The sequence below is a fragment of the Amblyomma maculatum genome, chromosome 1, assembly GCF_055883805.1.
Source record: "Amblyomma maculatum isolate TAMU_Amacu chromosome 1, ASM5588380v1, whole genome shotgun sequence".
NCBI classification, from domain to species: Eukaryota; Metazoa; Arthropoda; class Arachnida; order Ixodida; family Ixodidae; genus Amblyomma; species Amblyomma maculatum.
In genome coordinates this window covers 5724290-5737923 of record NC_139344.1, presented here as the reverse complement: position 1 = coordinate 5737923, position 13634 = coordinate 5724290, and the positions used below count along the sequence as shown (strand labels likewise).

The following is a 13634-nucleotide window of genomic DNA, read 5'->3' as shown; positions in this document are numbered from 1 at the left end:
AATTTCCGGAGCCCTCCACTACGGCATCCCGCGTAGCCTGAGGTACTTTGGAACATTAAACCACATAACAAAGCCGCTGTATATATCATAGCTGAACTTCGTTACTCGGTCGCAGCAGAACTCACAGGTATTTGATGCACCCCGTTTTTGGTGGTTTTGTGTAATAACTGAATGCAGCGGTCTTCAAGCTAGTTATCTATGCCACTAACCTTAAGGCGCTTCAGCATGGTTGAGCCCAGATTTCGTCGGTATTGCGTCCAGTATTGCCTTGAAAGCTCTCATCGGTGTAATTACGTAAATTCCCATAGGCTTGAAGACCACCAGGTTTGTTCACAAATAACCATTTTGCTTAAACAAAAAATGATCAGAATTTTGTTCTGCCAGCAGCTCTGTGCTTCTTGCAATGAATTATCGTCAAAAGATGCATAAAATGCCGTTTTCGTAGGTATATTTCTAATCTTATGTAGTGTTTAACTGCCAAAAACATCAACAGCAAAGCAAACTTTCGGCGCTCCTAGCTAATACAGCAGAAATCGCAGAGCGGCTTTAGCTTTGGAATCAGAAAGCATCTAATTTGATATGCCACAGCCACGTTGCATCGAGAGTCACTCTCATAGGGCCACTTAGCCGTGCAACCCTTGTTTTATCCTGAACTTAATAAGCTGGTTTCAGTTCTAGGTTTTATCTACCTCCCAAAGCCCTCCTAGGGTTGTCGGTGGTGCACACAGCCTTGCACACAAAGCCCATCTTCACATTGGCCGCTCTCGCCGCTCCAAATTACACGTTTTTCGTATTCGCTTCTCTCTTGTAGAAAGCCGAGATGGCTGGGATGATACCCAAATCCTTCGCCCAGTTCCCCACTGGCACATGACACCGGTGGCGTGCATGGTACGAATAATTCGAGCCCTTTGAGCCCCTGGGTAACCTAACCTGCTTGCAAAACTGCTCCGAAATAGAATAAGGGAACGAATGAAAGGAGCGGCCCTTGACGAAGCAAAGCGCCAGGCAGAGAGACGAAGAGCCGCAGAAGAAAGGAAGAAGAAAGAAAGAACCTGCCTTCTGCGAGAACCGTTACAGATAGTCTATATAGACCCGGCTTTATCTTCAGTCGTCGTTCTTAAAATTTCCAGTGCGCGCCGTCGCCGTTTTCTTTTCCTTCTTCACCTCCATCCACCAAGGCCGAGGAAATCGCAAAACGAAAGCAGGCCCTCAAAGCACCCGTACTCGAGGAGCAACGAACGATGGAACAGACGACGCTCGCCGCGGTTTCCCGTCTCTCGCGCTACTGTTTCGCACGTCAGCGCAACGCGTGCACTCCGGCCGATACGTGTGCCCCCTGCCGAGCCATTCGGCACGGCTGTCGATATTTCGGGTGATCCTTCTCTGGCCGCCCGGAGCGGTGTGTCCCTGCGCCTTCTGTCCTGACCTCCCGTTGGAGCCGCTCCCTCCCGCACGCTCGCTATCGTTCGCAGTGCACGCGCTGACGCACAGCGCGTCCCTCCTCGTGCGCGGAATGCGGTCAGGGGTGGCGCGCGCCTCGTTCGCCTGCTTTCCTTTTATACTTTCCGCATTGTTGCCCATAACGGTCCGTAAAATTGCGTAATTGCTGCACTGTCGCCGCACCACCGTCACAGTTACGCGCCACCGCCGTTATTGCGTCGCCGACGCGTAATCGTTCTGAGCAGCAGCGTCGAAGAGTTCGAATGTCCGTCCAGCGCAAATATTACGAGTGGACACGGCGGCACAGTAAAGTCTGTGCATGAAAACACGAGAACGTGATGCGAAAAAGCAGAAAGAGCGTTTAGAATAAAGAATGGTTTGGTATCAGTAATCTGCAAATCCGCTGCACCTGTCTGTAAGATCGTTGAGCGGGCCTCGAGGTGGAGGCGCTACCGCTCTGCTTTAAAAATGCATTCGTTTGCGGGCATAAAACGAAAAATAAAGAAGATAGAAGATGCGGTCGCAGTTCCATATTCAAGAGCGTCCGCAGAACTTTTGATAGTTGAGGGTCACCCGTTGCTCATAGAGGGCCAGGGAGTGAGAAAAAGGTGGACAGACGGAATGAAACCGCAGAAAGCAACTTTTTGCTTTTTAAACAACTGAGATCAAAGAAAATTCTTGGTGTCAGTTTTTTTTTGGCTGGGACCGAAAAAACGTTGGGTGCTATTTTGGACCCGTTGAAATTTATCGCATAATAAGAACACTACTGACCTGTCTTTGACTTTCAATGCAGTACAAACATGGAAGCTTTCTGAGCGGTCGATTTATACCCTCTTTATACGGGCAGAGTTAACCGCGGTTAACGTAACTGCGGTTACGCGGAACCGGGGTTAGCCTATTTACACGGCAGACCAAACCATGGTTACACCCCTAACCGCGGTTATCGCAAACCGAGTTTGGCGACCTCGGTTTGCGTCGTTAACCGAGGTTATGGCGGCGTCTGTTGACGGAGACTGCTCGTCGGTACCTGAGGGCGCGAAGCGGACGAGCGTGTCTGCTTCAACAGTGTACTCTTTTGCCCGTATTGAATAGGCGGTGTCTATACTGTGCCGCCCGGCGTCTTCGGCTACGGCCTACAGCCAAGCGTCTGCGTACTGAATCCTGCGTCTGCAGTATGTTTGTTTGTTTGTTTGTTTGTGGGGTATAACGTCCCAAAGCGACTCAGGCTATGAGAGACGCCGTAGTGGAGGACTCCGGAAATTTCGATCACCTGGGGTTCTTTAACGAGCACTGACATCGCACAACACACGGACGCCATGTCTGCAGTATCGTTTGCGCGGCTTGGTGCTGAGCGCGGAACGTCAAAAAATGCGCGGTCTTAGCTTTATCATGAAAGTGCACAAGTTCGCAACGCTTGCATCGCGGGATGCTGCAAGCAGGTTGAGGTACGTTACACTTACCGCAGTGGTGAAGCGTGCGAGCGCGGCGAACGACGGCGGGCTGCGTGACCCCCTAATCGTCGATAGGCCTAAATTATTTCTTTTCGAAGCCGCGGCGGTCGGCGCTTTGGAACTGATCAACACTGTCGAAATGGTGTAGTACATATAAAACTTCCTTATTGTGAATCCTATTCTGCCGCCGTAAGATAACGATATGATAAACTTTGGCGACGCATTAATCGCAGAGCTAGTATAAGAAGAGCGGTGAGCCGCAATGCACCGGCGGCAGCTGGCTTGAGCAGAAACTTGATAGTATCGCGGTTATCGGTCTTGCCAGCAATTTGCCACTTGTCAGTGATCCTCAAGAGTGATTCAATCCTGATATTCGGCTCAGTATTCCAGATGGCAATAAATTTAACACTCTTTATTTCTGACGTCGGCGCTAGTGAGCCGCCGTGTCGTTCGCGTACGGTCTGCGGGAGGAGGGGCCAACGCGGCGGTGTTTACGGTGGTAGATGAGTATTACGGTGGAGATGAGTGTGTGGGTATTACGGGTAAGATTTGAGGGGTTAGGGCATCGTGTGGGTGAACCTTCGTCAAAAGAGAGGGTGGGACTCTGGCCCACGGGAAAGTGCTACACACTCTCTACGTAACGGACGTAATTTTCCCCTAAACGAAGCCGGAAATGAAAAAAAAAAAAAAAAAAAAAACTTCTGGCAATAACGCTGCATAAACTGATTGGAATTCAGAAAAAGAAAGCCTTAAACTTTTCTCCTGAGAATCATTTTGGCATCTTCAATAGCAATACATATTATAGTGGATCTGTCCAAAAATAATAAAAAAATAATATGCCTCTGCCCGTGCCACTAAGTATAACGGAGTTTCAATAACAACACAGTCAATACCTATTTCATTGCCGTAACAAAACCGACAAGATTGCATAGAATGTGCAACGTATAAAACTGTCTAGAAATCCTGAAAAGCGGTTATGCGCATTTAAAAAAAAAAATTAAATCGCACTTTTTCAACCCCCCCCCCCCCTTTTTTTTTTCCGAACGCCCATGGCCTCGTTGTAGCTCTCATTTCAGGCGATGGCACGTGATTAAAATATTCTACAGCAGTAAAAAAGGAAAAAAAAAATCGCTGGCGACTCCAGCAATAAGTACGCGGGAAAAAAAATAAAGAAACATTGTCAACGCCAAAGTCTACATCGCCGGGGAAAATAAAGTCAGGAAGCACAAATACCATAAGCAATTTTGCCGATCGCTTCCCTTTCAGATCATGATTGCTTTGTCTCCGCTGCGCTGTTGTGGACAGTATTTAAAAATTTTGCGAACAATGTATGCTAAGCCAATTTGAGGCCGCTTTGATCCTCGCTCGTCCAAGATGTGTGGTCATACTCGGGGGCTATGCGCATACGGAAGCAAGCCCTCTTTCCGAACATCGGCTCTGAAGTGAGCCGGCTGGCGGACAAGCACCGAATAGTCCGATCTGTTCGATCTTCAGGACTGTGCTGCATCGCTCACAACTTCTGATATCCAACATCAGGCTATCGTGACCGCTCAGGGGAAGTGCGCGAACCAATTAGTTAATTTTCCGTACTTTTCTCACCTACATAAGTTGCGTTCTAATTGAAGGTAGTATATTTGTCATGGGAATGCGGTGACCTGTCGATGTAGGAAAATTTCCATTTTTTTCTCACTTTCCTTTGGAGAATAGGGAGGATACATTTTTCTGAACCCTTTGCAGATCAAGCCATTGAAAAAAGCAGGGTTGGTAAAGTGTTCATAGGCTACTGGGCCTGTTTTCAAGCAGTCTAATCAGACATTTATGGCGCCTATAAGAATACCATTAGCCCTCAAGCCCTCATGAGTATGGATGAGCCTTCTTCCCATCAGTCATAGATATTAGGCCTCGAGGTAGGAGGGAGGGTATATATTTTCCGCTACATTGGCAATAAATCAGACCATGCGGCGTGGGAACTTTGACGCTTTTGATCAACCTTTACGTAGTTGCGAGAAGGCGATACAGGAACACATAAGACAACGACAGCGCGCACTGAAGCTCGCACGTCCTGTCTCGTCCATGTCCTCTTCGCGAAAGTAAGCACTTAAAGAATTAACCAACTCGCCGAAGCCAAAATATTTTGTATCAAGCCCTGTTCCGGTTTTATGCACGTTTGCAGAGTGCCTTTCCTTGTGTGACATAGCCATAACAATCTGTCTGAGCTGCCCTAAACTGCTACTCCAGTCGTTCTAAACCAAAACATTTGCAACACCCACTGCTTTCGTTTTGCTTGGATTTCAGGCGCTGCTACTATTTAAGGCTACGCCTCCAGTTTCCCGTTGCGCACGAGCCTAAAGACTTATCGTTTGGGGATTTTTGAAACATTAACCACAAGAGAAATTTACACTTTTCAGAAGTAACCGTGGTCTCTCTTGTTTGTTTATTTATTTATTTTTTGGCTCGGAGCAGAAGCGGGAAAGGTCATGGTCAGAAAAGAGAGCAAATGCTTCGAGCCCTTCCTGCGTCAGCCGACCATATATGCCCCCCCCCCCCCCCCTCCCCTGTCTCAAGGGGCACAAGGAGAGCACATTGCCTTGTGCTGCGCCCAACAAACGTCACAGCAAGTAATCTCCTCGGCGAGCTCAGACAAGCAGACTTTTGTTCTATAATTGGAAAACTAGCGGGGTAATGAATTCATGCATGGCATTGTGCTCAGGCGTGGTGCGCACGATAAATGGGCCCTCTCTCCGCGGGCGGTAGCCATTGTATGCTGTTCCATGTGAGCGAACTGCGCACCGGCCATGCGTTAATATTGGCCTGGAAAGGGTGCTTGCTCAACTGCGTCTGCAAAGTACTCGGATGAGAACGAGCGCATCCCGAAGATTCCGCTGTTCACGGTCCGCTGCCAACGCCTGGCGGCTGGTCTCTGAGGGACGGGCCGTAGAGCGAAGGCGCTTTCTTTCCTTGGCTGCGACCTCAAGTTAGCAGGTGGACCGTCGTACTCTCTCTGCTTTCAAATAATAGTTTAAACAAGTTTCATTTTTTTTTTTTTTTTTGACAGAGGCACACGAGGAAAGGTAAGTGAAACTGTCACGTGAGTTCAGACGCTGACTTCGGCAGCTTTCTAAAGTTGTATTTGAAACGGCATGACGGCCTCCGATAGCCACCACCGCGAGAGCGAAAAATCCGTTTCTTTTTTTATTTTTTTTTAAAAGTCGATGCGGCATACTTGCATTTACTGCGGCGCAAAGCTGAGCTTCATATCCAACCAAGAACCGCAATCTGTTTTGAACGAACAAATAGATAAATGAGCAGTCATAGGAGACGGTTGAGGTTGACGCCACTGCGAGCTTGAACATTCGCCGTTCTCTCAGAGAAAGAGATGCGCGTGGCTTTCTGCAGGTAGTGGGAGTGTGATACGAAGGCGTAACTGTGCGTACGCCCTTATTCTCACTTGACAGCCGTCCCTTCAGTTTCTGTTTCAGCGACCACGGACAGCCGTCAACAAGAAGTGCGTTCAGCGTTCCTCATCGTACTCTGGAACCCTAAGCAGCTGTTGGGATCCGCGTGCCTTACATTTCCAATCGACTTGCCTTTTTCCTGGCGTAATATTGCACTTAACGTCAAAGAGAAGTGTCCGATGCGGTGAAATCTGACCATTACTGATCAGCGCTTCATGGATCGTACCATGCTAAAAGGGCGGAGATTCTGAATCGCAGATATTTCGCCGCATCAAATTTCAGCTGCTTAAATGTTAATGCGTTTTACTTCGTTCTTTTCTCCCCATCCTCTTCCTCCTCCTCCTTATTCCGTCTACCCATTCGCGAACATAGGGGGTACGGACGTTCGCCGCGTTGCAGCAAAATAAATGAAACGAATACGCGCACCGGAAGCACAGCTAAACCATGTAACCACGAAAGCGTGCTTTCACGCCATTTCAGCGAATGAATGATATTCAGAGCATAATGAAAAGAACCACGCAGGCGATATAAGGCAGATGCTATGCGTACAGCACTCGCAAAACAGGAAGTGTAGATACACAGCCCGCTGTTGCGTTGCAGTTAACGTCTTCATGTTTCGTTCCAGTGCTCGCATATAGTGTTGCGGTCGAAACGAGGCGCGTTACAGTGGCATAGTAGCCGCCGCCTCTTTCCAGGCGCCCTTATATATGTTGCGTGCCAGAACCTAATTATACCACGAGCGTCTCTACGGCGCGCAGCTTAGCGCGTTATGCAGCTGAGGTACACTGACCGACACGCTCCCGCTGCACTCCTTCCTCACACATACACGACCGCACGTGCGCACATATACACAACCCCCGCAAAGACAGTGCCAGCCCAATTCAACGCGCTGCCGACTCGTGGCAGCTTGATTTCTAGAAAAAGCACGTTCTCGATCTTGGATAATTCCCACCGAGGCGGTTTAGCTGCGTATGCGTTACGGATGCACCCATTATGGCCCACAAGCTGAAAGCACGCAGTCTCACAGCCGGAGGAGTCGGCGGCTGCGCACCCCAAGCGGCACGTGTGGGAACCGAGCCTTCTTTGAGGGATCGCCGATGCGTGTCGGCGTGGCGCGAGCCTCTCTTAGCAAGCTTCTGCCACCCATCCTCGGCCCGCGCCGGTGCCCAGCGCAGACAGCAATAGCTGGCCTCCTCTTCGGCGGCCGCCCCGGGGCGTCTGTCGGAGCCGCAAGAAAAGGCGTCCGCGGCGGACCGCGAAATCGGGACATTCCTCCGCCCGAGGGCCCCGCAACGACCGCCCGTCGAGCTCCTCTACACAGAGCACGTGTTGTGTTTGGCGACGACATGCGGCAGTCTCCCCTGTGACCAGTACAGCGCGCACCTGAGGACTGCGCGCTAAAGAGACTGGAATTCTCTGCGTATGTCTCCGAGAAGTGGTAGTCACGACGTCCGCGTGTCTGCGACGCCAGTGGTATACCGTTCTGTCGGACTCGGCAAGTTTTTATGTACATAAAGCGCAGGTGCAGGATCCGTTACCATGTCCGCAGTCTTGTTTAGTGCTCAGGATACGCGACGAGTCACGCAGCCTGCCCTAGAAACGTGGATCGCACACCAAAGGGAGTTCTCAAAGCGGCCGCACACTCATGTTGTTGTTTCGCAGCGCTGTCACAGCAAGTAAATATCAAGGAGTTCGTTTTGTCGCCTTTCCAGTAAAGCCGCAGAAGGACATTCATTTGGAGAAACGTATCCTACGCCGCTATGCACGCTTCGTATGCGCGGTGCTTCAGAAGTTCCAGGCCACACATGGTGATTTCGTTCCTTCTACGTTCTCCTTTTTGTGGAAATATGGGCAAGCGTAGGTAAAAACTGGTGAGTTCCGACTTTCGGCGGTCACATGTTTCGAGGTCAACTTGTCAATGTTCTAAACTTTTATACTTAGTAAATATATTCCGTAACTGACTCTTCCTTCCCGAGCAGGCTTCCCAGTTTGAATATTCACGGTCAGTCGTGTGTGAAGAAGCTGCTTAAACACTGCATACTTGATTGAGAAATAAACAGCGGTTTTATGTGGTCATCGGATATTTATATACTTTTATCCTCATCAGATATCAAGCTGCTGTGGTTGTTATGGTTTCAAAGAAAATTTTTTTTTTTTTTAATTTAACGTGGGCGTTGGTCGTGAGTGGCTGAAACGAACCACGGCCACGACGTTGCTTCTGAATGAATCATCCGCACCGCGTGTCCAAAGCATTTGCGAGCCGCAATGTATACGTAAGGACGAAAAGCGTAACTTATGCCCTGGAGGCTCTATCCGTGAATCCAATCTTGATCATCATCGGAGGCGGCTTTCAGACGCCGTGCACAGCCTGTGTTACCTCGAGCACAGATATTAACGGAGCGAACATCAAACGCGGGCTTTTAAACCGTGCTCGCGAATCTAAAGCACCCATCACTGCCAGAGCTTACACGGTAGTTGTGAGGAGCATTATACTTTCAGGTGCTGCACAGTCCTGCTGCCCAGGAGGCCTTTTGCACGGCCATTCCGACACACGACGCGCGGAACCATATAACGGAGAGCCGGGCGACCGTGCTGAGGAGCCCCCGACTTTGTCTCTCATTTTTTGTTTCTTTTCATAGGAGATCTAAGCGCGCAACGCTACACAGCTGGCTGGTTGCCTACTACGTGCATGGTGGGGGGGACGACGAATGCCATTGAGCTCCTTTGAGGTCGTTGGTCCGGCGGAGGGAAGGTGCGATTTTTTTTCGGCCGGCCCGCATAGCTGCCGACGCAACTAACCTTCGGGGCACTCGGCGTGCCGATGCTCCTGATTGCGATGCCTCGCCCTCGCCCGCGGAGCAGACTGCCTGGCTCCTCTACGGCATCCGCGCGCTCGGGATTTTCGGCCCCGATTAACGCGCCTCTCCGACGGGCGAGGGGGAAAAGCTCTCTCCGATTCCAGCCTTCGTTTTCTTTTTTCTTTTGCCAAACTTGTTGAAACCTTTTCGACACCAAAGTCAACCCCTGTCGTGCTGTTAGCGCGACCTGTTGCAAAATTTAAAGCATACCGTTCCTTAACCTTACTTTGCCTTCATTTCCGCCGTTGCTGCACCTTTTACACTCTTGTCTGCATGTAGAAATTTCCAAATCCCGTCTAGAGTAACGTCCGAGTGCTAACGGTAGCAAAAAAAAAAAAAGCGTTTTTGTGTGTGTGTGTGTTTTATTATTTGATTTTATGAGAAAAGGAGGAATATACAAAGGGGCAACTTAGGGTACGATTTCCTCAGTCTTATAATTATTTTCTATTTTGTCAAGAAGCTGTTATACAGAACTCTCCTCGGCGGATACTGCCGGTGTACATGAAACCATAAACCATACTCTTCGCTGTCCGGTATCTTCACCCTGTTCATTGATTACGTTCTATTTTCACCAACTAGCTCATCTCTAGACTATTATCAAGAAATACACCATACAAAGTGCGCTCCGGGATCCTGAAATTTACAAACCTTAGAGGAACTCTGGTATCCAATGCCTAATTCGCGAATTTTAATAAGTATCAAAACTCGCTCCTGACTGGCAGATGCACTGGCAAATTATTGAAATAGATGAAAAGATACGCAACATGCCGACCAATGCCGAGAACATCGATGGCTCTTATCAACAATTTTCAAACGGGGTTCACGCTCCTCGGCATTGCGTGTTTCATGGGGAGCGGAGAGGGGCGCGGGTTGAGCAAGGAGACCCAAGTGCTGGCCTAGGTAGTAATGGGAATGAGAGCCCGGATCATTCTTTTTCTTCGTCTTCTTTTCTACTTCAGAAGACGTCTAGAAGCACTGAATATTTTTCTAAGAGGGTCTTCGCACCTCAGCCTCACACAGTTCACAGAATGCCTTCAGATGTGCGGCGGGGGGTGGAGGCGAAACGGGGTTAGAACGATGCCTGGCTAAAGTGTCCTGCCTTATGTTTCTCTCCTCCCACCCTCTCTTTCTCTCTGCCTTCATAGAAAAGTGTAGACTTATGTCACGGCATCCTGGATACTAAGAAATGTATATTTATACAGCGCCAGTAAGAACTTCAGGTTTATTGAAATCGTTGTGCGCCGAACACTAGATTCCAGCGGGCGCTGGTCCTGATAGCTGCAATTATTTGGTCCTGGTTCATTCGAGCTGCTGTCGCTCGTGCCACCTCTGGCTGGGAGGGCATTACGCAGGTCCGCCTTCCCTTGTGATTGCTATGGCGCTTGCTTCAGCGCGTGAGCTAGGTAGGTGCGAAGACAAAAGCCAGCACCTGCTTTGCCGATGTCACCACTATGGCAGCCAAGTACAGCTCCGAAGGCATCGCTCCGCCGCTTGAACTCACGCCCCTTAATTGAGGGAGGGGTTCTTAGACCTTGCACTCAACCTACGTCTGCCGGGGAAGCTATCAAGGCTCTCGTTAAGAGAACTAAGAGAGCCAGGCTTGGATGTCAAAATGTGAACTGATCGACTGTGGGCGCCCTTTTTGCCGACAACACTGACAAGTCCCGTACTGCCAGGTGAAGTCAAACAACTTTCGCTCCCTTACTGCTTCCTTGCGTGGAAGATTGTCAACCGGGCTTTGCGTGACTAACCTACCCTCATTTCCTTCCTTCTACCTTCTAACTATAAGGCGCCACGCAAAGAGAATTCCCTGTTCTATATTTTGCAATACCTCAGGCCTGTGGGAAAAACTGAAAAACATGATTCTACAACCATTCACTGCTGGCGTCTAATCGGCACTGAACAGTTACCTCCACAATGTCACTTACACAACGTGGAACCGAGTTCAAGTAGTATTTGATATTCCTTAAATTTACACGACACAAATGAAGTGACGTGGCCAGGACAGTCTTTCTTTCTTTTCCCCGTCTTTTTTTTTTTCCCTCGACCTGTACATCACTCATGTTTACGTGGGTAGATTTGAAAGAGTACGTTTACAAAATGTGATTTTATTGCTGTGTTCGACTCAATAAAATATGCTCTCTAATTCCACAAGCTTCAGTGGTTCGCAGCTTAGGTTTGCCATCGAGCTCTTCACCATTTCAACTGTGTTGCTCACTAAGTGCTCTCCATTTATACAGTGTTTTTTTGGGTCGGAGTATTATATTTATTTGCCGAAAATGCGCATCAGGACGCTATATTTTGTCTCCTTTCAAACCCCTGAAACTTGCTACCCAACACGATGACGTGAACGAGTGCGCCACGAGTACACGCAGAAAGCCGCTTTGTGCACCGTGTCCGCATTCGTTTACGTTCTCTACAGAGAGAGCACACGTAACGCAAACATTTGTCAGCGGAAGAATGGGAGGTTGAATTGTCAACACGCCCCGCACGGACAACGTCATTATGGGTCATTGGTGTTGTTCACTGCAGCCGGCTGTTCACTGCGTGCAACCTTGGGTTAAAAGTGAAATGAGATAAATAATGGGCAAAATGTGAAGCCACTTTTTATATTTTACAACAGGTTTTGGGCCTAAGATAGTTCAGTGGGTTGATAGAAACTTAGAAAAGCTGTGTAAAATTTAGTTTGAACACTTTGTAAAAATTTCCACCACAAAGGAAGATCGGCTTGAAGCGCCAATGACTGAACTGACGAAGAAGTTTTCCCTTCCTGGGGGAAGGTTTTGAAGTTGCAGTGCGTGATTTTTTGCGAACAAAAAATACAATTTAGAAATTTTCTAGCACTGCATTTTATCAACACGTGTACCTGATATTAGCTCAAAACTTAGCCACCCCCCCCCCCCCCCCTTTTTTTAGCAGCTAGCTGCCTAGGAAATGCGGTTCACGACAACAAAATATAAGAAAAAGCTACATGCATTGAGTATTTCATTGTTTTCGCACGCTTTATAAATGACACTGCACCGAAGTTGCTCTGCCAGTTTTGAGTGAAACAATTTCAGCAATTTCTTGTGCAGAGCGCAGTTGTGCTACTGCAATGCAAACTCTTAATTGCTGCATTTTAGCGCGTGCAGCACAATGAACGCTCAGGATGAAGGCATTGGCTACATGTAAGAGCTGCGTGAATGATTCGCTAGAATGATCGCCCTACTCTTCATGCAGTGAAGTCAAAGGAAAATGTTTCCCTCTTTAAAGACCAAAATTAGTTGCAGACGCAGAGGAAACATTTTCTAGGGACTCACAAGCAAAGGAAACGCGCAAATCCTCATACAGCAGTGCTGTCCTCTTCTCCTTAAAACCTCTTATTAACGAACGAAATCAAAGTGTGTTCTCGCAACAATCACAGAAATGACTCGGCCGCGACGTGTAAATATGAAAGGCACTCACCTTCATGCTCGCTGCAAGTCCGTCGTCGATGTGCTCAGCAGTTCAGCACGGTGGTCGTAGGTAACCGTGGGTGCACCACTCCGGGAAAGCACAGTCACGGAGAAGTCTGAGGAGCGATCAAGTCCTGGAGTTCTCGAGTGTCCCGGGATGTAGTCTCTAGCAGTCGCGACAGGTGCAAGCGAAGCAAACTCGACGACAGTCGCGGTGGCGGTCTCTCGGCGACTGCTGTGCGAGCTGCGAAGCGTCGGAGGGATGCGGTGACTGGCTGGCTGTGTCGGGCACAGCTGAAAGTCGGGGCACACGAAAGCGCAGGGAAGAGCGGAGCGCGATGAGCGTTGCTTGCGAGCTCTCTTGTTCTGCGCCGAAATAGGACGATACGCGCCCGTTTCATACTGAGCGAGAACGCTAGGGAAGGCGCATTTCTCTACTGCCGCGGCACCCCCAGGCAGGGAGGGGGGGAGGAAAAAACAAAGCACAAAAATACAGAAGCCAACAAAATAACTCCCAGAAAGATGCTGCTGCGTGGCTAAAAAAAGAAAACTACTCCTCCTCCTCCGGCTCGGTGGAAGGGGATGCTGCATGCATGCTCCTTTGCTCCACGGAGAAGGCGGCCGCGGCGTCCCTTCAGATTTAGGGCAAGCTCGTTTATCGAAAACTCTCTCGTTGCCGAGTGTGCCGCCGCCACCAGCGGCCGAGCCACAGCCAGAGCGCGGTGGTCGCCGGCGTCGGTGGGGGAGAGAGCGCCAGCGTCGGCCTCCCCGCACGACACCGGGCCTGTCGGACGGCGTAACGGACGAGCCGAGGCACCGCTGGAGCGCCGTGACGGAACGCGCGGCTTGACGCGAGAAGGGAGACAGAGCGTGCGAACGCGTGGTTAAGCACATGGCTGTCACCCGCTCTGCCTTGCTTCGTTGTTTCCCCACAGCTGGTTTTTCATTTCCTTTTTGCGTTCACAAGAACATCTCAAGGAACACAAGAAAGCACTG

General features: G+C 49.4%; 1 protein-coding gene across 1 annotated transcript in view; it reads right to left on the bottom strand.

Annotated features, from left to right (window-relative positions):
- LOC146201529 (uncharacterized) overlaps positions 1-12995 on the bottom strand; it is a 33261-nt gene extending 20266 nt beyond the window's left edge. The window contains exon 1 of the mRNA XM_084583119.1: positions 12649-12995. Coding sequence (XP_084439245.1) covers positions 12649-12654 — 6 coding nt within the window. The 5' untranslated portion in view covers positions 12655-12995. The remainder of the gene's footprint in view (positions 1-12648) is intronic.
- Between the last annotated feature and the right edge of the window lie 639 nt (positions 12996-13634).